This window comes from Pholcus phalangioides, unplaced genomic scaffold (genome assembly GCF_987345545.1).
Source record: "Pholcus phalangioides strain wild (caught in Gottingen) unplaced genomic scaffold, Ppha-v1.0 ptg000014l_1, whole genome shotgun sequence".
NCBI lineage: Eukaryota > Metazoa > Arthropoda > Arachnida > Araneae > Pholcidae > Pholcus > Pholcus phalangioides.
The window spans coordinates 10,012,572-10,039,705 of NW_028301607.1; the positions used below are offsets into that span (position 1 = coordinate 10,012,572).

The 27,134-nt window shown below is 40.0% G+C and overlaps 1 protein-coding gene across 1 annotated transcript; it reads right to left on the minus strand.

Annotated features, from left to right (window-relative positions):
* Nucleotides 1-207: 207 nt before the first annotated feature.
* LOC149078115 (uncharacterized) lies at nt 208-26,633 on the minus strand. Its single transcript, XM_089241704.1, has 3 exons — nt 25,799-26,633; nt 8,519-8,691; nt 208-1,140 (listed from the first exon to the last, which is right to left on the minus strand). The coding sequence occupies exons 1-3, from the start codon at nt 26,343-26,345 to the stop codon at nt 925-927; spliced, it is 936 nt and encodes a 311-aa protein (XP_089097830.1). The 5' UTR covers nt 26,346-26,633; the 3' UTR covers nt 208-924.
* Between the last annotated feature and the right edge of the window lie 501 nt (nt 26,634-27,134).

Below are 27,134 nucleotides of genomic sequence, written 5' to 3' on the forward strand. Positions count from 1 at the left end.
GTACTGCCAGAAATCCCCATTCGTATTCGTATCAACTACCGACTAATTACCCTCAAATAGTGGATGACAACCAAAGCTTTCATGACACTCACTCTCTCTCTGTCGTTTCAAAAATATTTATTTTCTTAAATAATTCATTGACGCCATCAAAAGGAAAACAATACATTTATACGAATAGTATGAGAGAGAGAAAGAGGGAGAGAGATATACCACGCTTTTCAATATCTTTATTATTATCATCATTATAATCTGTAGCTGGCAGAAGTGGACGGACAAGTTCTTAGACAAATTCAAAAAATAGCGCATCTCCTTTTTTTCTTTTTCAATATCCAGACCCTGTACGAACATTTGTGCAATGGTTTTCCGTTTGTTGAGCAATTACAAGAATACAAAACAATTATTTCGTGAAAAAATACAAATTCTCATACAGGTAATAACTTGAGACAAAAATAGATTTGACACCATTGGGGGGGGGGGGGGAGAAAATATAATTCGGCGGAGATTATTTGTTACGCGCGGAATGTGTTTCCTTTCACTGGCACAGAACGATTGGTTCAGACGATAATTTTGGCACCAATATCTAAGCATTTCTTATCATTTTTGGCTCTGCTTTTTGAAACATTTAATGCCGACACGTTAAATTTACCACTTCTCGATGTTGGCTTCACCTCGTAACAAAACAATTGATTCACGATTAGGTGTTCTCGGCGAGATGGAAAACCCTGAATATAGTCACTGAGCACTCAGTCACGTGATTACATGGCTGCCGATACGCATGTGATACTTCTCCAATCACCAAATCACTTTCGAATTGTAGCAAGTCCGGGGAAGCGCAAGGAAAAGGGAAATATCTGATGCGGAAACGGCCATCGTAAGAGAGGAACTATAATACTAATGGGTCGATGAAGCAGCGCATCACAAATCTCAAGATGGCGATTTCGGCATCGTGACGTCACTGGAGTCTCTAGAGTCCACGTCGGATATATCGGAATTGTCTCTGTGATCGACGGACAACGATGCACCCTGGCAATCGGATTCGGCGTCATTCGAATGTTCGGTGGAATTATGAGAATGCTGCTCTTCTTCCTCTTGCTTCTGTCTCTTGTGCTTCGTCCTCCGGTTCTGGAACCAGACTTTGACCTGCACCAATGAGAAAAAGAAATGATATTAGCCTAATATTTTCCACTTGAACAGGACAAAAACTAAGGGTGAAAAGTTATTCTTTCCCCATGGCCCCAAAAATCCTGGAGCAATGCCCCTAGACTGGAATAATTTTGAAGGGGCCCTCTAGCAGTTAGACTCTAGCAGTTATACCAGACTCTAATTTAGCAGGGTTAAAGTCAGAATGATGTAAATCAATTTTCAACAATTCTGACTTAAGTGTAGAAATGCAATCGACTCATCCCCCCCACCTCGGATCCACATAGAGCATCACATCCCTGATATACATTAATTATTAAAACCTTTCTCTGGGGGTCTAACACTCTTCCATACTGGATTACTAAAGACGCAACTACACAACAAGATCATCCTACGTTTCTATCGGATCCCAATAGCGTTCATTCATAGCTTCCATGTGACCCTCTCACATCCTGAAACTATTTCTGAAATGTTTGGAAATTGTGGAATGCATATGGGATGAGCACATATACATTATTTCATTCCGCATTTTAACTATATTGAAAATATGTTTCCCGGTGATGGCTTTTCGGTTAGAGGTCCCTTTCTTTCCTTCCTTTCCAACCGAGCACAACTCAGGTCTATCGCCATAGGCAATTTACTACCTAGCGAGTTGTGCCGGAATTGTAAGGGTGTGTACCTAACAGTCTGAGTGCGTATCTAGTGTTGTGTATGATTTTTCAGTGCTGCCATCTATATCTCAGAAGTGAAGTGAGTGATGTGTAGTGACTGAATATTTGTACTGTTTGTAGGACTGCTGCTCTCTGTGGCGAGACTTTTTTAACGGGGAGATCGGCTCGCATTTGCGCCTCGATGTTAGTTGTACGGTTAGAGGTCCCGTAGGATATGGACTGAGCCATCACACGGTTAGTTAGTAAGTTAGCCGACTTCCCCCCCCCCCCACCCACGGTTAGGATCTTTAGCGTGGCCTCATACTAGACCCTCCTCCCCCCCCCCCCCCCAGGCCTCTCTATAGTAATTTATAGTGTGGAAAAGCATAATGGTGAGTAAACCGTCCCGGGATCCCCGGGCTGGCGCCCTGTCAGTTCTACCCTCGTTGTAGGCCATGATAAGTTCAACAGAAAATCGTCTATTCATGGATTTCAAAACCGAACACCTTCCCACTCTACACATAGATATTAGGGACATGAGCCGTCCCCCACATCCTGGAGCCGAGCTCATAGACTGGGATCTTTGCGGGCCCAGAAGCCAGACTTTCCAGGGGTCCTTGCATAGTGAATTTATATCATGAAAAAAAAAAGACGGTAATTGCCCCCCCCCCCCCCCCCCGCGGGCCCCAGTACTGGAGCCCTGTCAACCCACCCTTGTGGTGGCCACGATCAGGGACACGGCCGGACAACAAAAACGTCCCACACCGCAATTTGTCAACTGTCCCTAACACTTTTTTCACCTCTCACCGCTATCACACCATGGTGCAAAAAAAAAAAAAAACACGGTGAAATTGATTGATAGATCTTGTTAAACACATTGTAATTGATCCAATCAGATCACAGTTCAAATTGAAATTACGAAACGCCCGAACCAGTGTGTTTTATTTTGTTTTGTTGTTGTCGTTGTTGAATAAATACACACACACACACCAGCAAATCAAGTTACGCAAATGAAATACGCAAGCCAAGGCCTCGTAGATAATTTGCTTGGCTTAGTTTAGCCGTGAAAAATTGAGGACTTTAACGGGCACGAATTCATCACCGAACGAGTCAAGCTCGTCAAGGGGGGAAAAAGAAAACAAAATAACACACCGAATTATACCGTAATGATTCTTGACACTTGTTGGAAATTAACCCCCTTCTCATAGGACTTGAGCGTCCATTTTGGAGGGAAAAGAGCAACGCGAGCTGTTAAGCAAATTACTCTTTTCACAAAAATCGCTCAGGAAATGGATCGTGACCTCATTGAGATCAGACGTGAATTCCTCATTATACAATCGATTTTTTTTTTTTGTCTGCCGTCAAGGAGAAAAATGTCTTGGGAGAGAAGTGTTTTCTCTCTCTCTCTCTTGAGCACATGTAAAAGGTGATGGGCTGTACTCACACCCGAGTATGACACGCATTTTCATTTGTGCATAAATGTTTTGTGTGATTTAGGACAAATCGATTCTAATGGGGAAAACGGTTTCACGCAGATGATTATTACATAGACGATTGTTTTCTGTATTTGTGACGCGTCGCAATATTGTGGGATGGGAAGCATTTGGTCCTTTTTTGAATTTAAAATCCACGTATTATGTTTGTGAATTGTGAAATTGAGGTGAAGGACTGTTCGAGTTTTTAACTAGAAGGGGTACTTACTACATGCAATGTGTTTTTTTCCCACTTTAGAAATATCACTGTATTGCTCAGGTGTGAATTAGGCCGGGGTCTGGGTTTATGTCATCCTGTGCGAAAACAGTTTTGAGTTCTGATACCTGTAGGTCAGTGGTTCTTAACCTATGGTTCATGACACAAACTTGAGTACCAGGGACTTCCGAGATGGGTCGTGCAAATCCACTAGCAGTCAGGGATTCTTGAATTATTGGTCACTACCCCGTACTTGATTCGAGGGGCTTCTGAGATGGGTCGTTCGAATCCGCTGATAGCGAGTATGTAATCTCTTGAGTAAGGGTTCTCGATCCATTACATGGGTCGCAAGGACTTTCGAGAAGGGTCGTAAAAATTACTTACAATCCTGTAATGCAGTCGAATCCCGTTATAACGAACCCCAAGAGACCGGAGAAATCACTTCGTTATAACAAAATTTCGTCACAAAGGAATTCCAGATTTTTGCATTGTTTCTATGTTAACTTATCCGAGATTTTCGCTATAACTGTGTATTCGTTAAAACTGTATTCGACTGTAAGTGCAAATATTGCGTCACTGGTTTCACTAATTTCGAAAAGCAAACATTCCCATGGGTCGTGAAGTTGATCTTGTTGATGACTCTCGGTCACCGCTGAAAAAGTTAAGAACCCTCAACTGCAGGCAATCTAATGCAGAAATCTGATTAGAACCTTACTATAGATACCCGAGCCTCTTGGCTAGATTCAAGCCTAGAAACCCGAAGAAAGATTTTACGTTGAGACAGAGCGACGGGCCATGTTCTGGTTAGGAGGAGGGAACCGCGGAAAACATAAGCTTAAACTCCCCCCCCCCCCCCCGCGCTATCAACAAAGCGTTGGACTCATATTTTTATTAATACCGCTTTACAACCTGGTGCGGCTGGATACTTCGCATCTGCCTAGGTGTTCGTTCGCTCTAGTATAGGTCGAGGAGAACAATTTTATGTCTTAAAACTTCATCAGCGTCTGGCTTTGGTGTATCCTTGTTTGATCCGGTCAAGTTTTGGTTCAGAGGGATACGGAAATGAATCATCAAATAAAACGGGGGGGGGGGGGTTCTTAACATTTTGTGTGGTTTCACGGACCCTTCTCTGCCAATAAGATGAAGACCACGGATAACTTCACAGAATAATATTTACCACACAATAAATCAAAACCAATTAGCTGGCCTGGTCTATAAGCCTCGACCCGCTAAGCCCCTCTGTAAATACGGCTCTGCTTTTGCGCCATACCTTGCCGACAAACCAGTTTAATGCATTCATCTATTAGTTTTTTTTTGGAACGGTCAAATGAGGGCAAATTAAGAATTCGGCTTCTTACTTGTCCGATAATTAGTTGGTTGTTTTTTGTCCAAGCTCACGGACCCTCGAGCTCTAAGGAGACCATGGACCCTTGGTGAAGAACTAGTGTAGTTGTTTTTTTTAGAAATAAAACAAGCAGTCAATTGACAAAACTGCACCACCCACATCATTCAGTAGTCTGGACACGAAGTTCTCAGATGAACAGATAACAAGCGGTCACTCACGAACCATTGACTCGTGAGTTCAGAGATATGCCTTCACTTGCACACATCTTGAGCTCCTTACTCGTGAGCTCAGGGAGGCACACAAATAAAAAGCCCACCGTGAAGAAAGGACCAACCTTCAAGATTGACGGATTCGACAGCACCGCTGCTGCTCTCTGTTGCCAGTATTTGAAAAACATTTTTTTTGTCCAGTTTTATCATAAAAATTAAAACAAGCACATATGAAGTTTTTGATTATATATATTTTCATATATGGTCTTTTAAAAAATTATATTATTGCAAGTAATGATTGATCAATATTTCTCAGTAGATGTATAGAGCGTTATTTAGATATAAATTATATAAATTACAATACATTTCGATGCAGCGCGGTCTAAAACCGTAAACAGAAATAGCAGCAGTAGCCCAAAATCGGGTGTGCAGCTTGCATACTGTTGCCGTCGTTTATATTCAGAGATGCGGAAGGTCAATTTGGATCATTCCGAAACCCGATATGGTCGAATACCGTTATAGCGAAAAAATCTAGTTTTATAACCAACACTTTCCTAATCCCCCAGATAAGTTTACATAGAAACAATGCAAAAACCTGGAAATCCTTTATAATGAAGTAATTTCTCCGATTTCGTTATAACGGGATTCGACTTCATCACCAAACACACTCCCGCTCTGTCTCCATGGGAGATATAAGCATACCCCTTGGGGTATGCTGAAAGAACTGGGCAATATTCAAGCCGGGTATTACGCCACGAACACTACCATCACCGGAGCCGCCCCTCGAACTCCCCCTCGCAACATCTTCACGTTTATTGTACTCCAAGAAAATCGCAAAACCCACCATCACCGGCGGGTGATAATCACAACACGGGATTCGACTGTATATTGCTGGGTCCGGGCCTGCCGCGAAGAACCGGAAGAACATAGTGCAAGTTGTTTACCTACCGAACCTGGGGTGACATTTTCCACACAACTCTATCGGTAGGAAATTGCCGTATTGCGATATGACCGGAGTTGGTATGCAATAAAGTAGACCTGCCTCGCTCGCTACGTAATGCTGAACCACGCAAAAACCAATTTTTGACTGCTTTTGTCGTCAAAATGGCCTGTTAAAAACAGGCTTTTTGAACCTTGAGCTACCCGACTTGAGCAGCCGGATAGCTCAAGGCTCTGTAATCAGGATCTCAATATTTATTGATTTATGGGTCTGGTGATACTTTAGATAAAAACTGTGGGAATGCTGATTATGACATAGCTCAATAACTTCCTGGACTTATGTAGTAGTTGCTCATTACATTCCCACTGTAATTAGAGCTCGACTTTGGCATGAGGGGGACCTGTGAAAATCAGGAATCGAGGGCTACAGTGACTAGGCTAAAAGGAGTTTCGTCACTGGATTTATGTTTTTATGAATTTCGGGGGGACCCCCAAAATCATGGTACCGTGAGCAAATGCCCAACTTGCATACGTGGAAATTAGTCCTTGACTTCAATCTTTATCCAGAAACTAGTCTCGCAGCCCTCCTTAACAACCTCTTCCTGGCTTCCTAAGGATTCACGGACCACATTTTGGGAGCTTCAAAGAAAAAAAAAAGGTAAACGTCAAATCCCAGTCACTTTACTCACACACAATATAGACTGCGTATTCTTAATATTGCAGGTCTCGACCGCAGAGGAAGTGAAGAATATGACATCTAACGCTACTGCTATCAGCAAAACTAGACCCTTCCTCCATATGCTCGTGTTGTTAAGTAACCCGAAGAGCCCTGGGTTGAAAAAGAGGTGTGTGTCATGTGAGAATCCCTTGGAGAATATCCCGTGCGTACGTGTGTGGTACGGACGGAGATAATGTTGGTGTCAGATGTTGGTTCGGATAATGGGGTAAACACAGATTATACCTAAGGGGATCGCAAAGAGTGCAAAATTTGTTGATAGCATTACGCAGGGGAACTTCGGAGGAATCATTAACAAAGAGATCCGCAATGGTACATGGACGTGTCTGGTGTGTGTATCGGTGAGATATCGGTCGGTCCAGGATAAATCCGGTAAAGAGTCCGGGTGAAGTGTGGACGTACATGGGGCGGAAGCTTTTAAGCGAGCTGTGGCAACTCCTTTTGAGAGAGAGGAGAAGAAACAGATCTTCACTATCTTCTCGACCCTTTGATCATACTTGACGGGGTTGACGTTGTGATGTACGCACGACACAACAATCGTCAGATAGCGGCTTTGGCCCTCCCATGAAGAGGATCGCCGACACCATTCACAACATGGCCGAGTTAAAATAAACAAATGATACAGAAGAAATCCTGTATCACAGTCGGTGCAGCTTGAAAAAAACATTAACGGTGCTCACCCAGGGGCCAGCCGTTATCCGAAGTTGAACTACGGGTCATGTTTTAGGGGGGTTAATGAGGTCGAGGGGCATGTTTCTCGGTGAAATATCACATGATTTTTCTAATAAAAGAATTATTGATAGATGGACAATTAGTTCTTGATAGTCTCAGAATTCTGGAGTGCCGAAATGCCACACATTGTGTTATCACATCAAAGATTCAATTCATTAACGAAGAACTATGGTCCAATAATTTCGATTATTTCAGGAGTTTTTTAGATAGCCGCGTTTCCTATACAGGGTGTCCCCGAACTCATGGGCCACATAAGAATCATTTTTTGTATACCAATGTGGGGTCGAAAATGAAGAGTGGGTGGCAGAAAAACTCTGATGAGGACCTCATTGGGAAACTTTCATTCACTGCTGCAACTGTTCGTGAAACACCTAGCATTTTCGAAAGGTTACACCAATCACTGTATCAATGTCGGTGGTGGCACATTTGAGCACTTACCGTAATTATTAATTCAAATAAAAAGCTTCAAATAAAAACATTTCGTGTTTTTCCGTCAACTCTTTCCATTTCGGACCTCACATTGATATACAAAAAATTTTTCTTTATGTGTATTTTACCTTCCCTTAAAGTTTGTCTCATGAGTTCAGGGACACACTGTATACAATGCGTATTGGTGAACACTGCACTAGTAGCGCTTCTTGAAGTTTGTGCAGCGAAACGTGTCTAAGATTGGCATTTATACGGTTACATTAAAATGTTTCCATGTCAGTGAGGTGTTCAAGATATACAGCTACATTCTGATGCTGCTATAGTGTTGTGGCTTTCAAAGTGTACGTCGCGGCTCTTACGGGTGTCACTGAGCTTTAACACTTAGAGCTGCCAGTATTGATGTAGGGTTGCTCGGTGCTGTGTAGCGGATCTTTGTTAGACTATTCTGATAAGTCGTGGTTAAACGTCAACTAAGGCAAGGGGGCAGCGGGTGACAAAATTTTGAGAACCACTTCTGTATAAGCACGGGGATCACGCCTTGCCCCTTCGGGATAAAAGCCACCATAATCCCCCCGAGATCTCCAACCGAATGGGCATAAAACTAGATAGACATTCGACATGCGAAATATCAATCCTATTAAACATTTACCTGTGTTTCTGTGAGGTTGAGGTCCTGCGCAAGTTGCTTCCTCTCAGCACCAACCACGTAATGGTTCTTCTCGAAGGCGTGCTCCAGTGCCAACAGCTGGGACGGTGAGAAAGCGGTCCTTATCCTCTTTGGCTTCCGGAACTGATGGAGGATGAAACTGGCACCTTGAGGGCCTGAAACAAGGCAACAACAACATGAATGTGAGATGACTGCCGAATTTAATCATGATTCGAATCAGAATGCAGGTAATGTTTATTCATCGCTCGAGGAAGTTTGAAAAATATAGGGTGATCCGAAAGTCAGTCAGCATTTGAAAGTTCAGTAATTTACAGAATAATGTACGTAGAGGGGTTTACGGAAATTTCGTCTCCGCCACGTTTCGTTTCCAGTACATTTCACCCCACCCCCCCGGAAATTTCACCACGCACTTCTAGCCCCTAACACTTCGCTTACCCTTACCATATGAGTGACCAAATAAGTGACTGATCGTGTGAGGGAACAAGTTAGTAGGTGAGTCATCATATGAGGACCAATTGTGTGTCCATGTGGACGACCGTATGAGTAAGTGACAGTATGAGAGACCAAGTGAGTGTGGTCACTCATGTCACCCTCCCCAGGTCACTAACTTGATTACGAAAACGGTCACTGAAATGATCACTGACTCTGTTACCCGTACGGTCACTCACTTTGCTAGGCAGTGTTTTGCTCATATGGTCATTCACTCACCCATACAATCACTCACACTCACTCACACGGTCACTTAAGCGGATGTATCGATTGTGGATAAAGCACCATTGGTAAATTTATCACTTTCATGGACGATTATGCATAGTACCCAGGCACCATTGGTAAGTTTAACTAAGAAAATTATCGGTTTTTTTTCCGGCGATTGTGCATAATGCCCAAGTCACGTCGTTGGTAAACGTGATGAATCGTACTATATTATATCTATACATGATAATTCACACACGTATTGCATTATTATATGGGTGCGATCGTAAAAAATCACTATATCGGGCCAGACTAGATTAATCACTCATACTAGACTCATTTGGAAGTTTTTCGTATTTATAAAATTCCCCAATCACAGATAAAGGCGATAAATTTCAAGTACTTATCAAATTTACCAACGACAGTTGGTTATTATGTATAATCTCTGTTAAAAGTGATAATTTTTGCCAGCATTTGTCAAATTTACCAACGGCGTTTGGATATTATGCATATTCACTAGTAAAAAGTGATAAATTTATCAAACTTACCAAGACGATTGGTAAGTATGCATAATAACCATTTATTATATATAATAATCGATTTATATCACATTTACCCTAACACATCCATGTCCTTTCCAGCACGTGTGTCCATTTGCGTCCCTCTACGTGCATTATTGCGTGAATTATTCAACTTCGCAAACGTTAATCGGCTTTTGGATCACCCTGTATAAAACAAATACCCATATCTCGGCAAGTAACGGCACCGTCACACCCCCGATGCGGCTTTTAATAGACCTCCATTGAAGATGTTGTGATGATTCAACCGGTGTTGGTGTTGGCGACAGCTGAACAGCTGACGACACTCATCTTTGGGAAATTACCAACTCTGTTAGGGCGAGTATTAATGTATAAACGGGACGAAAACGAGACAGGTTTCGCTACATTATCTCACATTTTGATCTTTTCTCTTCCTCGATGTGTTCGCAGCTGCACATGATAGGACTCGGACAAAAAAAAAATGGTGTGTTTTGTGTGAGAGAAAGAAGCAAAACACTTATCGCAGTTTGAATTTAGTGCCCGTGTTTTATCAATCCCCCCTCCTAATTAGCGATATTAAAACAGTCTAGGATATGCATTTTCATTTTTTTTTGTATGTACAGGGTGTTCATCAACTAACAGAACGATTTTGTCGTAGTAAAAATTGTAGCAAAAAAGTGTGATCGAGAGATAATTTTTGTTACTGAACTGTTCAGCTTCTATTGCCACTAGATGGCGAATTACTGCTTCGAAGCTCGCTGATGCAGGGCTGGATGAAAAAGAAAGCGCCAAAATTTTTTTTGGGAATTTTCTTGAATGAATGAAGGAAATTTTTCTAAATTCAGGAATAAATGAAAGAAATGATTCCAAAATAAAATAGAAGAAATGATTCCAGAATAAAATGAAAGAAATAATTCAAGAATCAAATAAAATGAAAGAAATAATTCAAGAATAAAATAAAATAAATAGTTATAAATTCAGAAATAAATGAAAGAAATAATCCTAGAATAAAATGAAAGAAATAATTCTGGAATAAAATGAAAATACTAGAATAATATATGAAGAGAGAGAAATATTAGTACAACCCCTCTAAACAGAAACCCCCAAATGCGGTCACCTCTCTTTTACGGCCAAATAATAATTCTCCCGTGTATAATAAATGTAAATCACTTCAAACCCTGATTAACGGTCATCCCTTTTTTACGGACGGATATTTTCGTCCTGCCGCGCCCGTGACCGCAAAAGAGAGGTTTTACTGCAAAGAATAAAATGAAAGAAATAATCTCCCAGGACAAATTGATAAAAATTTAGGAACTAATGAAAGAAATAATTCCGCAATTTTTGAACTAAATAATTTCAGAATTAGTGAAAAAAATTATCATATATAGAATAAACTGAGGGAAATAATTTTGTAATTTTTGATAGAAAATTATTTCACAATCATTATAAACGAGTACTTGCATAATTATTGAAAGAAATAGTTTCAAGGCATATTGAGAAGGGAAATAATTTAAGAATTAACGAAATAAATAATTACAGAACCATTTGAAGTGATTTCGAAACGAAAATATAATCTCAGAATTAATTAATTTAATCAGTAATTAGAAACGTTTTCAGAATTAGTTAAATTATTTTAGAATTAATAAAAATTGATAATTAATAAAGGAAATTATTTCAGAATAAATAAGAGTTTTCAATTAATTTTTGTCCCTGTTTATCTCGGGCCCCTCCATTGCCCCCCCCCCTCTTCTATTAAGATGTCACTAAATTACATGAGTTAGTGGCACGCGGGTTTCGTGGGGAGTTTCAATTTGGCCCGCGATGCCTGAAAGGTTTAACATCCCTGGGCCAGCTGAATCTGTGACGCGTGTTAAATATCCACGAGTGGAATGTGGTTGCTCGCACATCCCTATCAACAGCGTATCTTTGCGGTGATTTAATGGTTAAGTTGATTTAATGGTCTATCTCCACCGTCCCATCCGGGGAGGGGGGGGCCGGCATTTGCTGAAGTTTAGAGAGGCAACTAATGCCTCTACTTCGGAGCCTCATGCCACAGTTCGTGAAATAAGGAAGGCCGGGTCGTGTCTCCAGTGGTGTAGATGGTAACATGCTTTCCCGGAATGCAAGATGGTCGGGGTTCTAGAGGATCTGAATTCGAGTCCCGGAGGAGGCCAGATGACTTTTCTTTTCGAGTTCACCTCGGCATAAAATTCAGAACATATCTGTTTTCTTGTATTCGTTAATTCAACTAAAATTTACAACCAATAATTTACGCTTCCCTCGCCGATACTTTCAGCCCGGACACCCTGATCTTCTGACATTGGATAGAAACAGGGATCACGACTCAAAAACAGATTGAAAAAGACCTCCCTTCAATACAGTTGGGACAGGCGAGAGATGCTAACCAACCGGTGTAGAACCACCAGTAATATTTTTCTGTGGTCATGTAAGCGTTTCTGTTGTACCCCTTGTGTCAGGAAAGTTTCTGACAAGGACGAACCAGGTATCAAACTCGTGACACCTGTAAACATACCTTGGTACTTCGGGCGAGTGTCTTATCGACTTGGCAACCGCGCCCACGAAGCCTGTGGTCGAAAAATTACTCAAACACTGACTTCTCCAGCGTTTTAGAGCTATCGAATACTGAATGCATGGTACGCACAGGAGTGAATGTCCATGTGAATCAATTAAATCTCCTTCGGATCACTATAAAAATGTCATTGTATTTAAATTTGCAACTTTTGAGTTCAAACCGGGGACGCCGGAAATCAAAAATGGTTGGTGTTGCTAAAAAACATTTAGGACCATTTGTTCCTTGACCATATGTCCCTCCTCTATTGTTCTGTTACAGGTATAGAACAGACAGACAGACAGACATGACCGCTGACCGCTCAGAGAGACCATCTTGGGATGATTTGCGCTCTTTCCCAAAGGGATGGACGGTCTCGGAGAGCCTGATATCAGACTCGATTGTGAAGGAGGAGGAGGAAAAAAAAACCCCACCTATTTTACCCCAGGAAGCACAATTAGCATTTCGCGAGCAGACAGTTAGTGCCCCAGGTATAGAACAGTGTTTCGCAACCTCTCTGAACCCTAGGACCAGTAAAATGTCTGAAACAATTTGACAGACCACTTCTGATCCGTGTTACGGGACATTCCGGTAACTTTGCTGGTGCAATTTTTTTTTATACATTTGTCCCGTTTCTTTAACGGCGTTTCAAAAAGAATCGTCCGATTTAAAAACCTCATAACTATTCAGCTTTTAATCCGTTTTGATCGAATAATGTATACGCAGAAAGAGGGAATCTCGAGTTTCACGCAGTTGCCGACAGGTAGCGCTAACGCTCTTCCTTCGGCAGCCACTTCAGTGTTCGTCAATATTGGCTTTTCCAACAGTTAGAAACGGATTCGGATGACTTCATTTTCCAGCAGGACGGGGCACCACCCACACTGGAGCTTGGACACTCGAGAATTTTTGAACAATCGCATTCCTAAACAATGGATCGGCCGTACGGGATCCAGTTAAACATCTCTGGCCTGCAAGATCGCCGGACCCCACAGTGAGCGATTTCTTCTTGTGGTGTTTATAAAAGACTGCGTTTATGTGCCTCTCCTTCAGCTACATTAGCCGAACTGAAGATACGCATAACAGCAGCAGCAGCAGTGGATGCAAATATGCTCGCAAAAGTTTGGGACGACTTTGACCATCGTATAGATATATGCCGTGCATCCCAAGGTGGACATATTGAGCACCTCTAATTTGATTTGTAAAAAAAACTTTATGATTAGCCATGTAATATAAAATTAATCTTGAGTGTGTATGTGTTCAATATTTTTCGTAATATACGCATTTCAAATTGGGTGATTCTTTTTGAAACACCCTGTATATTATATTATGATAATATTTTTTTCTTAAAATATATCATGTTCACTGTGATTTGTAGCAGCCCTTTATTCCCCCTCCCCCTCAGCGATTTTGAAAGTAATTATAAAACTGCATTTAAGGCAATAAATTGCATTTTTTTTGGAAAAATTTAGCGATATCCCGTATTTTTACGATCACCATTTCCCGCATTTTCCTCGATGATGTACAGTGAATTTGAGTATGAAGGTATATATTTTTAATTTAACCCATATGTATATTACTAATACCAGTTACAACGGCTTAATAACTTTTTATTTCGTGAGAACTAACTTATCGAATATGCTTCCGGGACACTCATACCATCGTCGTGGACCATAGGTAGGGAAACGCTGGTCTAAAACAGTGTTTTTCAACCTGTGATCCGTGAGTACTTTTTAGGATGTCTTCAAGATCACTTTTCTTCAATATCATTTCATGAATGACACATTTCGTGAAGTAATATCGTAATTTATTCAATATTTTATTACATTCAAGTTATAAAAAAACAACGCAATTTTTGGATTTTATGAGACGTAGAGGGCGTCGATATCGATTTTGTGACGCTGCGGGGCGGGGGGGATTTATCAGAATCACAGAGGATCCGCGGTGAATTGACCTTCACTGCAGTCGGGTCTGCGACATCAAAACGGTTGGGAACCACTGGTCTAGAGTTTGAGAAATTTTCCTTCCCTCATTGTTGTTAGCCAGAGAACTTGACCCACAATACAGCTCAAATTAATGAGCTACCATTGCCTAGATTAACGCAATACTTCTCAAAGTGTGCACCGCTACTCCTGTGGTGTCACCAACCTTTGTCAGAGGTGTTACAACGAGCTGGAGATGACTGATTTGTGTGCCTATTTATTCTTTAAAGTGGTTCTTGTATAAGGTTAACTTACAACTACGCTATTCCGGGGAGCCGAAGATGAACCATAAAATCACCAGGGGGAGCCGCGGTTGACAAAAGTTTGAGAATCACTGGCCTAGAATATTATGCTATAAGAATACCGCATATTTTCAGCTACGCGCTATGAATGATGTTGCATGTATGAGAAATCGTCCAGATCAACTCATTCAACTTTTGGAGACGATTGTTAATACAAAATGGGTAATAAAATATAATATCTATAACATATCAATGAATATAATACATCGATAATAATAACAATAGTTTTACAACTTCGAACCTCGAATGGGGGGATGCCAACTAATCACGCGTAAGTGCATGCCCCCGGGTCATGACTCTGTCAATCCGAGATTGCTGTGCAAAAAATTTATCAAATTTTTATAGTGTAATACCAGCCTAAGTGAAAGTGTTCAACAAATTTGGGGAATCCAGTTTTTTACGGGGAATACCACGGTATGATTTGATGGCCCGCGGGCTTCATGGAAAGTCTTAATTTAGTCTGCCAGCAATGAGGGCAAGGTTGAAGATCCCCGTGAAACCTAACCGTGGGTAATAGATAAGGTTATACTATATTATTAATATACTTCAAGTTGATAACAAAAGACTGGTTCCTTGTTTTCGGAGAACTAACTCTGATGTTTTGAGAGGAAGGTTAGCGGAAGTTTTCAAAGACCGGTTGGAATCAGTAGGGGTGGTAAGTCAGTGGGTAGAATTTAGTACGAAGCTGTCCTCTGTTTTGCACGACGTCATACCCTTTGTTCGAAAAAAGTGTGTTTGTACATCGCACCCTCTATGGTTCACGGATAGCGTGCGGAACCTTTATCTTGAAAAGAAAAGAGAATTCAGGGAGTATAAAAGTGGACGAGGTGACCTATCATTGTTTACTGATAAAATAAGACTGTTGAAGAAAGCGATAAGGGATAGTAAAAAGGAAGTTGAATCTAGGTTGGCAGATAACATTGGCTCTGACCCAAAATCATTTTTTCGATACGTCAATAATGGATGTAAGGAGACGGTTAGCCCCCTCTCGATAGGAGGCTCTAAGTTAGAGAGAAATGTAGGCATCTGTAATGCCTTCAATGACTTTTTCAGTCATTGTCGGTTTTTAATAGAGATAATGATATTCGATATACGGGTGTTGCATAAGGGTAATAAAACCCTCAACGGTATTCAATAGAAGACGTGGAGGTCCTAAATCTTCTAAGAAATGTATGTGCAAGCAAAGCACTAGGACCAGATAATATTTATCCCAGGGTCCTCAGGGAATGTGCTAATGAATTGTTGGGTCCAGTCGCAAGATATACAGGAGTATTGTTGCCGAGGGTATCGTCCCAAGGGATTGGAAACTTGCTAATGTTGTTCCGATATTTAAGAAGGGTAGTAGAGAAGCTGTGTCCAATTATCGTCCAGTGAGTTTGACGAGCTCCCTCTCGAAAATTTTGGAAATTATCATCAAAAGGTAGTTTGTGAAGTGAATAGACGAGAATAGTGTATTGTCGGATAATCAGCATGGGTTCAGGAAGGGGAAGTCATGTGTAACTAACCTCCTTTGCTTCTATGATCACGTGACTAAGGCTTTGGGTAAGAGCAAAAATGTAGACGTTGTTTACCTTGATTTCCAGACAGGCATTCGATCGGGTCCAACACGGTCAACGCTTGAAACATTTGCACGAGGTTGGAATTGGGGGCAACTTGCTGAATTGGATAGAATTGTGGTTAAGAATAGGTCGCAACGTGTTATGGTGAACGGGGAATTCTCTAGTTGGACAGACGTCACAAGTGGAGTTCCTCAATGAAGTATCCTTGACCAAATACCTTTTTCACTTTTTATCGATAAACTCGATCAGGGTATCGATGGGATTACTAGCAAATTCGCAGATGATGTGAAGTTAATGGGGGTAATCGGGAATCAAAGCGATAGGGACTCGCTCCAGACCAGTCTAAACAGGATTGCAGCATGGGCAAATGAGTGGAGCATGACGTTTAGCGTTGATAAGTGCATGGTCGCTCATTTTGGTTCGAACAACCCACGGTTCTCTTACGAGTTGAATGGTGTCACTATCCCGGATGCAACTAGGGTCACCGATTTGGGAATTCTCATTGACGAGCGGCTTAGGTTTTCTGAACAATGTTCAGCGGTGGTCAAAAAAACGAATAGAATGCTTGGTCTCATTTCCAAAAAGGTCTCTTCGCGTTCTCCTAAAGTCATTCTTCCGCTTTTTCCAGGCTTAGTTCGTCCTGGACTGGAGTATGCTGTAAGGTTTTGGATACCATACCTACAGAGGGACATAGACTTGGTTGAAGGGGTGCAGAGAAGAGCTACGCGTGTCCTTATTGGCACACGGGGCTTGAGTTATGAAGAGAGACTTCATTTTTTGAATATGTTTACATTGGATGAACGCAGGTGTAGAGGAGATATGATCGAAGTGTTCAAAATTTTCAATGGGATGGATAGGATGGACCATGAACTTTTAGTACACCGCCAGTCGACTGCTTTTACAAGGGGACACCAGTATCGATTGGTGAGGGACAATGCAAGGTTAAGGTGTCGCAGGGAATTTTTCTCTAATAGGGTTGTTAATAAATGGAATAGCTTACCCCCGGAGGTAGTAAATTGTAACACAATTGACACGTTTAAAAGGAAATACGATAAACATGTTGGGGTAAATCGAGAAGCTCTGTCCATACTTAGAATAAGACAACCATAAGTACTCTCTATGGGCTTAGAAAAATACAACCAATAATTTTACCGGTTACATTCTCGCAAATGCGGGCTGGGATTACACGGTAAAAGTTTTATAAAACTGGAAATATTCAACCGATAAATTTAACGGTTACATTCGAGCAAACGCAACAGATCAGCTGCATTTTACAAAAGATTAATGTAAAACATACATATACTGTGATGACTCGAAATTTCTATGTTAATTATATATTGTTATAATATATATTAAAAATTAAGATATAAAATCGTCAAAGGTTGAACTATTCGTATGATATACTTATTATATGCTTTTTTTTTTAAATACAAAAATCCAAAGACGGTATAAAATATACTGAATTTATCGAACGGTCTGCGATAACATACATACTAACAGCAACATCAAGCGCTTCTTGTTTACTTTTTGCTCAATAGGTTGACCTGTAAGAGTAAATAAAATTTCAAATGTATATTTTACTAAGTGCCTACAGAGGGGAGCACACTCATCGTCCTCCATTTTTGAACGACAAACTTGTTTTGCCGCTTCAAGTCACGTCTAATCGAAGGAAACAAAGCAAGATAAAGAATAGCGATTGGTTTTTGCAGTGGTTCCCAAGGAATCCGGAAATTTCGCCTCCGACGTGTTTTTGCCCCTGGGATGTTTCGTCCCCCCTTTAAATTTCGCCCTCGGAAATTCCACACCTGACATTTCACCTGCCCTGACCGTATGAGTGACTGACTGTGAGAGTGACCAAGTTATTAGGTGAATGACCATAGAAGTGGGTGAGTGAGTGAGTGAGTGAGTGAGTGAGTGAGTGAGTGAGTGAGTAACCGTATGAGTATGTGAGTGTGAGTGACTGTGGTTGAGTAAATGGCCAAGTGAGTGACATAGTTTAAGTAATATTTATACATGGGAGTGAAATGTGTCGGGTGTGAAAGATCCGGGGCTGAATGTTTAACCCACTTATCGCTCACTCAGTCACCCCCTTTGTGACTCATATGGTCACTCATACATATATTACATATATATATTATATCATTCACTCATGTAGTTAAATACTTGGTCAGTCATACAGTTACTCATGCGGTCATTAATACGGTCACTTATACTGTAGGGCGTAATGTCGGGGGTAAAGTTTCCGTAAACCTGTGCCGCAGGTCACTCAAGTGATCTGGAAATTTCTCGCGGGCCGCTTGATTAATGTGAAATCGCAACGTTGGTCACACTTAAGCGGTACAGAAATACATCACTTTGTTCATTTTTACAGAATTATGTTTGAGATTGCGAGCCACATGACTCTGAGGGCCACATTTGTCTCGCGGGACATGGGTCGAGAAAACATGCTGTCCCTCTTCAACCCCCCTCACCTCTCCACGAATAACGAATATGGGGAATACTCTCCACTGATTTCTCTTGAAAACGTGCCATCAGCCGTCAAGGATACCGTCAAATTGGCTTCCTCATTAGCCGTAACTAGTAACTAATACGCCATATCACACGTCACACAGCATGTGGTTATTTTACCACAAATATAGAATAAAATATTCCTTTTCCCACATAATGGACAACTTCCGTCACAGCCCATGAAGAGGAAACTATCAGTGATAAATATCGTCAAATAATACTTATAGCACATAATGTTGACATGGGGATAATATTACAAGTCATTATTGTACTTATGGCAGAAGGGGAAAAAACACTTGCTTTTTTGTATTTTTAATAGTGTATGTTCGATATTATTAGGGCTAAGAGGAAGTTTCAATGTTTCAATCATTACAAAAATATGGTCTATAAGGTAAAAAAAAGACTTATTATGACCTTTTAGTGACCATTATGTAAATTACGTGATGCCAGTGTGCCCATCCTGGACCGTAGATGCATTTTCAACTCTTTAATATTCATGAGAAAAATTGCGAAATAATAGCGCGTGTCTAGGCTGGCCATATTTCCTCGAGAAATACACGGGTTGTTAGGACTCTCCAAATACGAGAAAATACAGGACACGTCGCCAATTATCTCCAAAAAAAATGATGCCAAAGATTAGTAAAGTTACTAAGTTTCTGAAAATCGCCAAAGGTGGAAAATAAAGCACAGCTGCAAATTGTAGTGGGTTAAAATGAATTCCACGGGATGAAACACGTTTATGAGTCGAAAAAAATTTAATCCTTCATTTCAATAAGGAATGAAATTAAAGTAGGCTACGTTCAAAATATGTGGAAAAAAGGGACATTTTTACAAAAGAAAAGTCGAAATGGCCAAAATACCGGATGAACATGAATGAAGTGAAACGGACAGATCACTTAAGTGACCTGCGGCGTAGTTTCCATGTCATTTAAGGTACCCGTGACACGGTTCCAGAGTCCATAGGCGACCAGTGATACAGTTTCAAGCAGGAAACTGTAGTGTGGCAAGCGGAACATTACATTACTTGAGGGAAGCCGTGGCATATTTACAAATTTCTTGAGTGGCCTGCAGCACTGTTCCATAGCTCTTAAAGCGGCACAGCTCCATATCATTTGAGCTACTGCGGCACAGCTCCATAGCTCTGAAAGCGGCACAGCTCCATAGCTCTGAAAGCGGCACAGTTCCATATCATTTGAGCTACTGCGGCACAGCTCCATAGCTCTGAAAGCGGCACAGTTACATATCATTTGAGCTACTGCGGCACAGTTCCATATCATTTGAGCTACTGCGGCTCAGTTCCATATTACTTGAGTCACAAGTGACCCGTGACAAATTTTTCAAACCAATGAAGTGGCCCGCACTCTCCAAAAGGTGTTGAGCACCATTGTCTCACAGTCCGGTAACGATAATTTACAGGGGGGAAAAATGAGTCTCTTTCAACATTAGCTCCAAAATATTTAAAAAAAAGAGGAAAAAACTTTCTTTTGACGAAAAAAGATAATATTAACCATAGTCCTGATAACTATAAACGGATTTTTCCCATGTTATGATATTGGGACGCTCCGTACATTGCGAAAGTGATAGCCATACCCAAATGATAACATATCCGTCATTCTAATAAGTGACGTCGACTGTATATAAAAATGATCAAAATTTAGATCTCAAGAGTTGAAAGCTAATTTGTGTAGGACTTATTTTGCAATAAAATATTTATTACACTGTAGAACAGTGATTCCCAAATTGGGCGTTAACTCCGCCTTGGGGTGGCGATGGAATGTTCCGGAGGGGGGGGGGGTAGAAGCTACGGGTATAATATAGAATCCTATGAGAACGCTTGAGTTAGGGGCGATGAGAGAAAAATATTTCTGAAGAAGGGGCGATGGAACAAAAAATTATGGGGGAAACTATGGTTTAAGATGTCTCGCGTGTCAATTGCAGTTGGAAACTTCGTATTTTTTATTTGTTGGCCTCAGGAGAGACAGGATAAGTTTCTAATAGGAAATTAGAGGACTGGATGACCGTATAAAAATTCAATTTTTTTTTTATTTTGTTGCACATTGTATTTTCACTCTTAAAACTGGTAAAGGGTGATTTTTGAACGCCTTTTGAGCTATTTTTAAATTGAAACTATACCTTTACGACGGATGACTGATGAGATAAAGGGCGCACCAGCACTTACGGGACACCCTGTATGTTTAACAACGTATTAATTCCAGGTTCCATTGCCTTGGATTTTTTTTATTGGATGTTTATCTGAGAATGTGTAGTCATTCTAGAATCCATTTTTTTGTCTCTACGACAACTAAAAGCGAAGCTATTGCCAATAAAGTGAAACAAATTTTATCACAAAAAAACGCGTCGACCATTCGTCCAATTGAATTTAGTTGTCTTAAAAACGCGGCAATTTTTGTATAAATTGAAACAAATTTAATGGTCTTGGTTTGAAAATGAAATCTTTGAATGAATTTTTTGAAGATTTGTGGGTTTTTTTTAAAACTTTTTTACTTCACGAAAAACTTGATTTTTCAAGCATTTTTTTAAAAATATCTCTATTGCCGGGATTACACTATAAAAGTTTTCTAAAAGTTCTTTTATAAAACTTGAAAAATTCAACCAGTAAAATTATGTGTTTCATTCGCTCGAATGTAACCTATGAGCTTTACTGACTGGATTTTTCAAGTTTTATAAAAGGGATTTTATCAAACTTTTATAGTGTAATATCAGCATATGAAACTTTCCCACTGTATATATATCCCGAGTATTTTAAAGAGCTCAGGATGTGCAATGAACTAAAAACTGAGCGGTATGTTTGAAAATTTTTGATTTCAACGACTTTGAATTGAAAATATCGGGGTTTTTTTTTAAACACAAATGTGTTTTTTCACGTTTTCAGAGTATTGAAAACTTTTAGTTCATTTCATAGAAAACTTTCATAGCAATAATCTGTGTGAAGAAGCTTTAAGGAGCCGGCGAAGCTCGCAGATAAGCATTGAATAGTGAGAAAAGGACGTCGCAGGTGGAACAATTTTGGGAACCCCTGCCTTTATAGAAAATGTACATGAGCTCCGAACGGGACTACTCATGGACAGCCCCAGGTCAGCTAATGGCTCATACTACGTTAGCTTCCCAGATGGCGACATATAGGGAACGAGAGAACAAATACGGCTATCGTATGGTCAGCAGAGAGAGTGACATAGTATCTCTCTGTATATGTCTTCATCTACTTTACCAAACACCAACTCTGGCGCCATATCGCTATATTGCAATTTACTGCCATTAATGAAATATGTTTGGAATGAAGGCACTGTCTATCGGGGGTCGCCTCAACTTCGTTCGAGAAAATAACTTATCTACATCCACACTCGGGTTTGGACCCGTGATCGTGGCAGCAACCTTCCCGGTGTCACTAGGGCCAATTTCGTCATCTGGGGCCAACATCGTAAGAGTTATTCGCTGAGCTAGGAGGCTGTCCATGCGTAGTCCCTTGCGGCATCCATAATATGCTTTAAGGAAAGAAAACACTTCTTCTCTGCAGCTCAGTGCCCCGAAGTGAGGCAGTCCACGTAAGGTGCTTATGTGAAAAAGTAATATAAAAGTTAATATTATTGAAATTTAGTTCATGTCTGACATAAACTTTCTTATCTCAGCTCAAATAACCATGCTTACACTATGAAATTGCTGGTTTTACTCAAGAAAGTTTGATGAATTGAAACAGTAAATTGCATGGGAAATATTTTTTTGAAAACTAAGTTTTTTTAAAACTGAGTTTGAAGACTAACGAGTTATTTCATGGTAAAATTTATGAACCACTAAATTTCATTGTGGAGCTATATCGACATTTGATTTGACCGTAAATTGATTTATCAGAGCTCTTCAACAGCTTGAGCACTATTTCACCAAGCAAAGTTTCCAATTTTAGAGAGGCGCTTAATTTACTTCTAATTCATTATGTTTGAAACTACAGTGGAACCTCTTATATTTAGGGACACCCATGGGAAAAGAATTTTTGTCTCTTAAAACAGAAGTGTCCCTTATTTAGATGAACACGGATAAAGCGCAAACGTTCTTTGAACAAAGATGTCCCTTGTGCGGAGCGTCCCATTACACAGAAGTGTTTGACTGTATTTCAACAGCAGGGATGTGTTCCTCGTACCACAATGCGGGAGAAGTATATCCACAACAGCGTGTTTCCCAAACTATAATCCGCAACCAAAGGTGGCTCTCAGGTCGACTTGAAAATTTAATTGGAATCAAATGGAAGTTTTTTTAATTGTTTTACCCAGTGACATTCAAACTCGGTTATAACGACCTCGGTTGTAGTGACAACTTGGTTATAATTGCATAATTTGTTACCTCACCTGATTCCTATGGATAATAATGTTAAGGAACCTTGCTTATAACGTCGTTGGAAAAGCAACGACCTCGGACATAGCGACACATTTTGCGTCACTTTTTTGTTTTCTTTTCCAAAGAAATTCCTAGATAATTCCTAAAAAATTTTCGTTTATTATTTTTTTTTAACGAAGCTTGCTTTAGTATAAATACTATAATAAGAGAGGAAGATGATTTGCAGAAGTGATAGCCCTTGTTTGATTATAACCCCATTTTCTTCCTAAAATATGGTCACCCCTGATCGTAATTAAACAATTTTTGCTTTTGTAATTGATAGCAGCAGTATATTTCCCACTTAAAATGTCTATGAAAACCTCGACGCCGGTTGATATGACACCTCGGTTACAATGACAAAATTTCAAAGAATCTGTGACGTCGTTATAACCGAGTTTCACTGTATAAATGAAATTCACATAAATTCAGAAATAAATTCCAGATATTGTAATTTAGGTCCGCCGAAGTGTTTCGGATATTCACTGGTCCCCAGATAAGTATTGAGAAACGCTAATCTAGAGCGTCATTGCTATTTTGCACCGGAAAATCACAGAAATTTTCTGGAAATCCCCGAATTCCCCTAGAACGCATGATAGAAAACGCTGCTCGTTTACAGACAAACACAATAAAATTTATTCAGTACATAAAAATAAATAAATAAAATACTAATACAAGGGGGCTACTCGGCATCAGATACAGGAAAAAGTCGTGCTAGGCATAGCAAATATGTAAAATAATTTTTGAAAATGATGTTTATTTATTCTAAGATGATGTGAGAGAACAGGCGTTGCCATCAAAAAGCCATCACATTTTTCTAAAATTAATTTTATGATTTTTTTTTTCCAAATTCGTGCGAAGTAACCCGTAGGAAAGCGGGACCAGTGCCGTCTTAACGCATGGGCTCAGCCGGGCACGGCCCGTGGGCCTCAAGAGAAGAGGGACCTCAGCAAAAAAGAAAAGTAGTTGAATTTTTCGAGAATTTTCCAGGTAGGGCCTAAGGAAAATCACTTATCCCAGAGGGCCCCGTGATGCTCTTAAGACGGCCCTGAGCGGAGCTACTTCGCTCCACCTTATAATTGATTATTTCTTTACAAGACGATGTTTTGGATGACTTCGGCCCAATTAAAGTTTATTGTGTTGCCACATAGTAACGAGAAACTGACAGGAAATTGATTTATTTTGGTGTTGAATGGAAAACAATGATAAAAATTCACAAAAGTGCAACTCATCTCATTCAACGTGTAAGAAAAACCAACTGGATACGAAGGAAATTTGCTGTCATTTCATGAAAGAAACGAGAGAGAAGAGAAATACATACATTTCGAACGCAATAGAATTGATATTGAGCTGAATCCAGACTAAAACAAAGTAAAAAAAAATTAACTATGGAGTTGCTTTTTGGATGGTACAAAATACCCCAAAGAGCTTTGCTCAGAATTTTACCATCTAATTACTACTGAGCATATAATCAGTGAATTGCAACTTCATAAAATAAGATGATTAATTTATTCATATAAATAAACACCATTCAATTCCTAATTAACCATTTATTTGGCAGTTGTTGCTCTCAAGCACAACATGAGTTTCTATAATGTTTTTCGAATAAAGGCATTGCATTTTTTGAGCTCGTTTCGGCATTTTTATGTTTCTAAGCAGCTCCTAAACATTAGATTTTTTTTACTTGTGAGATGTGTCTATGAAGTTTCTGTAATACCAGAGGAATGGCTCAAAGGTGCACATGTCTCCTATTTCTTGACAAGCCACCGAAGGAGCGATCTTTGATTCTTGCATTTTGGAGGGGACATATTGCTGTGCATTCTTCAACAATGGCAGAAAAGTAAGTTGGCAAACGAAAAAAAATAACAACATTTTTATACTATTGAAAGTCGATGTATTAGCATTTACGGTAACCCATTTGCTTGATACCTCCCTCAAAAATTTCCTCCTGTGGATATTTCAATGCTTGCCAATCAACTGGTAAAGCCGTTTTTCGACAGCAAAATGCAACTTTTACTTTACAAAACATCCGGTTGAAATCCGACTGAAATCCCTTTACACCCGAAGTTTACTTCCTCCGATTCGAAGGTTTCGGAAATGAGAGAAATGTAAAACACATCCAGCAATATAAATATAATTTAGCAATATAAATATAATTTAGCAATATATATATATAATTTAGCACACGATATAAATATAATTTATCATCTAGCACTATAAATATAATTTAGCAGTATAATTCATCATTTAGCAATATAATTTAGCAGATTAATCTCGTGGATTCATTTGTCTTCTTGCAAAAAAGTGAATGATTTTCTTACGAAAAAAGTACAAGGAGCGAAACAGTCGAAAGTCACTGCATTTTTTTGACAGATAATAATCTTATATATATATATAATCATGTATACGTCCTTTCCCATAATACAGTATATTCCATAATACTAGTTTGTATCTAATTATTCTCATTCAATAATTAAATATGATTGCATTAGAATAATTTATCTTTCCGAATTTATTCATCTCCAGTAATTTAATGTGTTTGACGATTTTCGTTATAAATGTTATTTTAATAATTATAATAATTTTTTTTTCCTCCCCACAATGAAATCGGAATTTTTCCGATATAAGTCGAACTGACAATAGCTCGAAGTCACATTCGAATTACCGAGATTTGACTGTATATATGGAAAAAAAAAATATATATATATATAACTAATTTTTTGTACTTACCCTGTGGCCTGTATGGTAATAGCCTCGGCTGCCTTGCCATGATCCACGGATAGCTCTGATAATCCCGTCCCAAAGCGAAATACGAAGGCACCGCGTATTGAGGAGCCGGACAGAACGCACTCATGGTGTCCGTAGCGTACGGTGATAACAGCGAGGGATGGTGATGATGGTGGTGGTGATGAGCCGCGGCCGAGAAAGGATATTCCGCCGAACCCACCGGATTCGTCAGCTCGGACGACCTAACGCCGCCGTACGAGGATTCGACCTGCAGCCGCCGGAGTCTCTCGGATTCGTAAGTCCTCAAGAAATCGCTGCCTATCTTGGTCGTGTGAGCCGGCGGTGGGGTCGTCACGACCCTCTCGGAATCGTCGGGTCTCGAGTTCGAGTCCTCGGATGTTGGCGTCCTGTTGTTTTTCTCCCGGACGACGGTCCTGTCGGCTCCTACTAAAGCTTCTATGGAGAAGTCCATCTTCGGCCGCGTGTGCAGCGTCGGCATCGTCGCTGCTGGTATTACTGGTATCATGTCTTCTTTCAGATCTGAACGCATCGGTATTGTCTTTTTTGTTGATGGAATTTCCAAGAGTATAAATATATAAATTCAAATCACTGAGTTGATGGTTTTTTTCGGAATTTTTTTCATCCAGTAAAGTTTCGGAAGATCTCACATAATGGAATATCTCACGGGGAAATAATTTAACACTGAGGAAGTTTGAAAAAAAATCTCGCAATTTAGTTGTAAACAAAAATGCCGAATTTTGTTTATTTCGGATGCATTTGGCATGAGCCACACACTTCCTGAAATCTTGCGCTAACGAGCGGCAACAACTTTCTGAACGCTGAAGGAGCGCAAACTTCTTTCATTGGCCGACGGCGGATGACCAACCTTCCCCTTATTCGGCTGTGAGGTTACAGCGCCATCTAGTAACATACATTAAAACTAGACACAACGTAACAGATTTGATTATTTTGTTTTTAGAAGACATTGTGTGGATGTTAATAAATAAATCGTAATAAACAATTATTAAAATTATCTATAAATGCAGAAAAAAAAAATTATTGATATTATTTATAGCTTTTATAAAATATGTATAAAAGAATAGTAAGAAAATTTATCTGTTACTACAAAATGACAATTGTATAGAACAGGAACGTGCAACTCGTGTTCACGAGAGTTACAGACATCGGTGGAACAAAAACATTCGGCCATAAAAGAAGAGGCGGGAATAAAGCCGTTAATCAATGGTCTGAAATGTATACGAGGGGAAATTATTATTTGGTCGTACAGGAGGGTTGTCTGTTGAGAGGGGTTTTGCTGTGCTTATATACGGTTTTTAAA

What these genes read in the sequence shown, in the direction of transcription:
- LOC149078115 (XM_089241704.1), bottom strand. Translation starts at nt 26,345, where the DNA reads ATGCGTTCAGATCTGAAAGAAGACATGATACCAGTAATACCAGCAGCG. An exon ending in ATTACCATACAGGCCACAGG is followed by an intron (nt 8,692 to 25,798) that starts GTAAGTACAAAA and finishes GCCTTGTTTCAG; the next exon opens with GCCCTCAAGGTGCCAGTTTC. An exon ending in TCAACCTCACAGAAACACAG is followed by an intron (nt 1,141 to 8,518) that starts GTAAATGTTTAA and finishes TCATTGGTGCAG; the next exon opens with GTCAAAGTCTGGTTCCAGAA.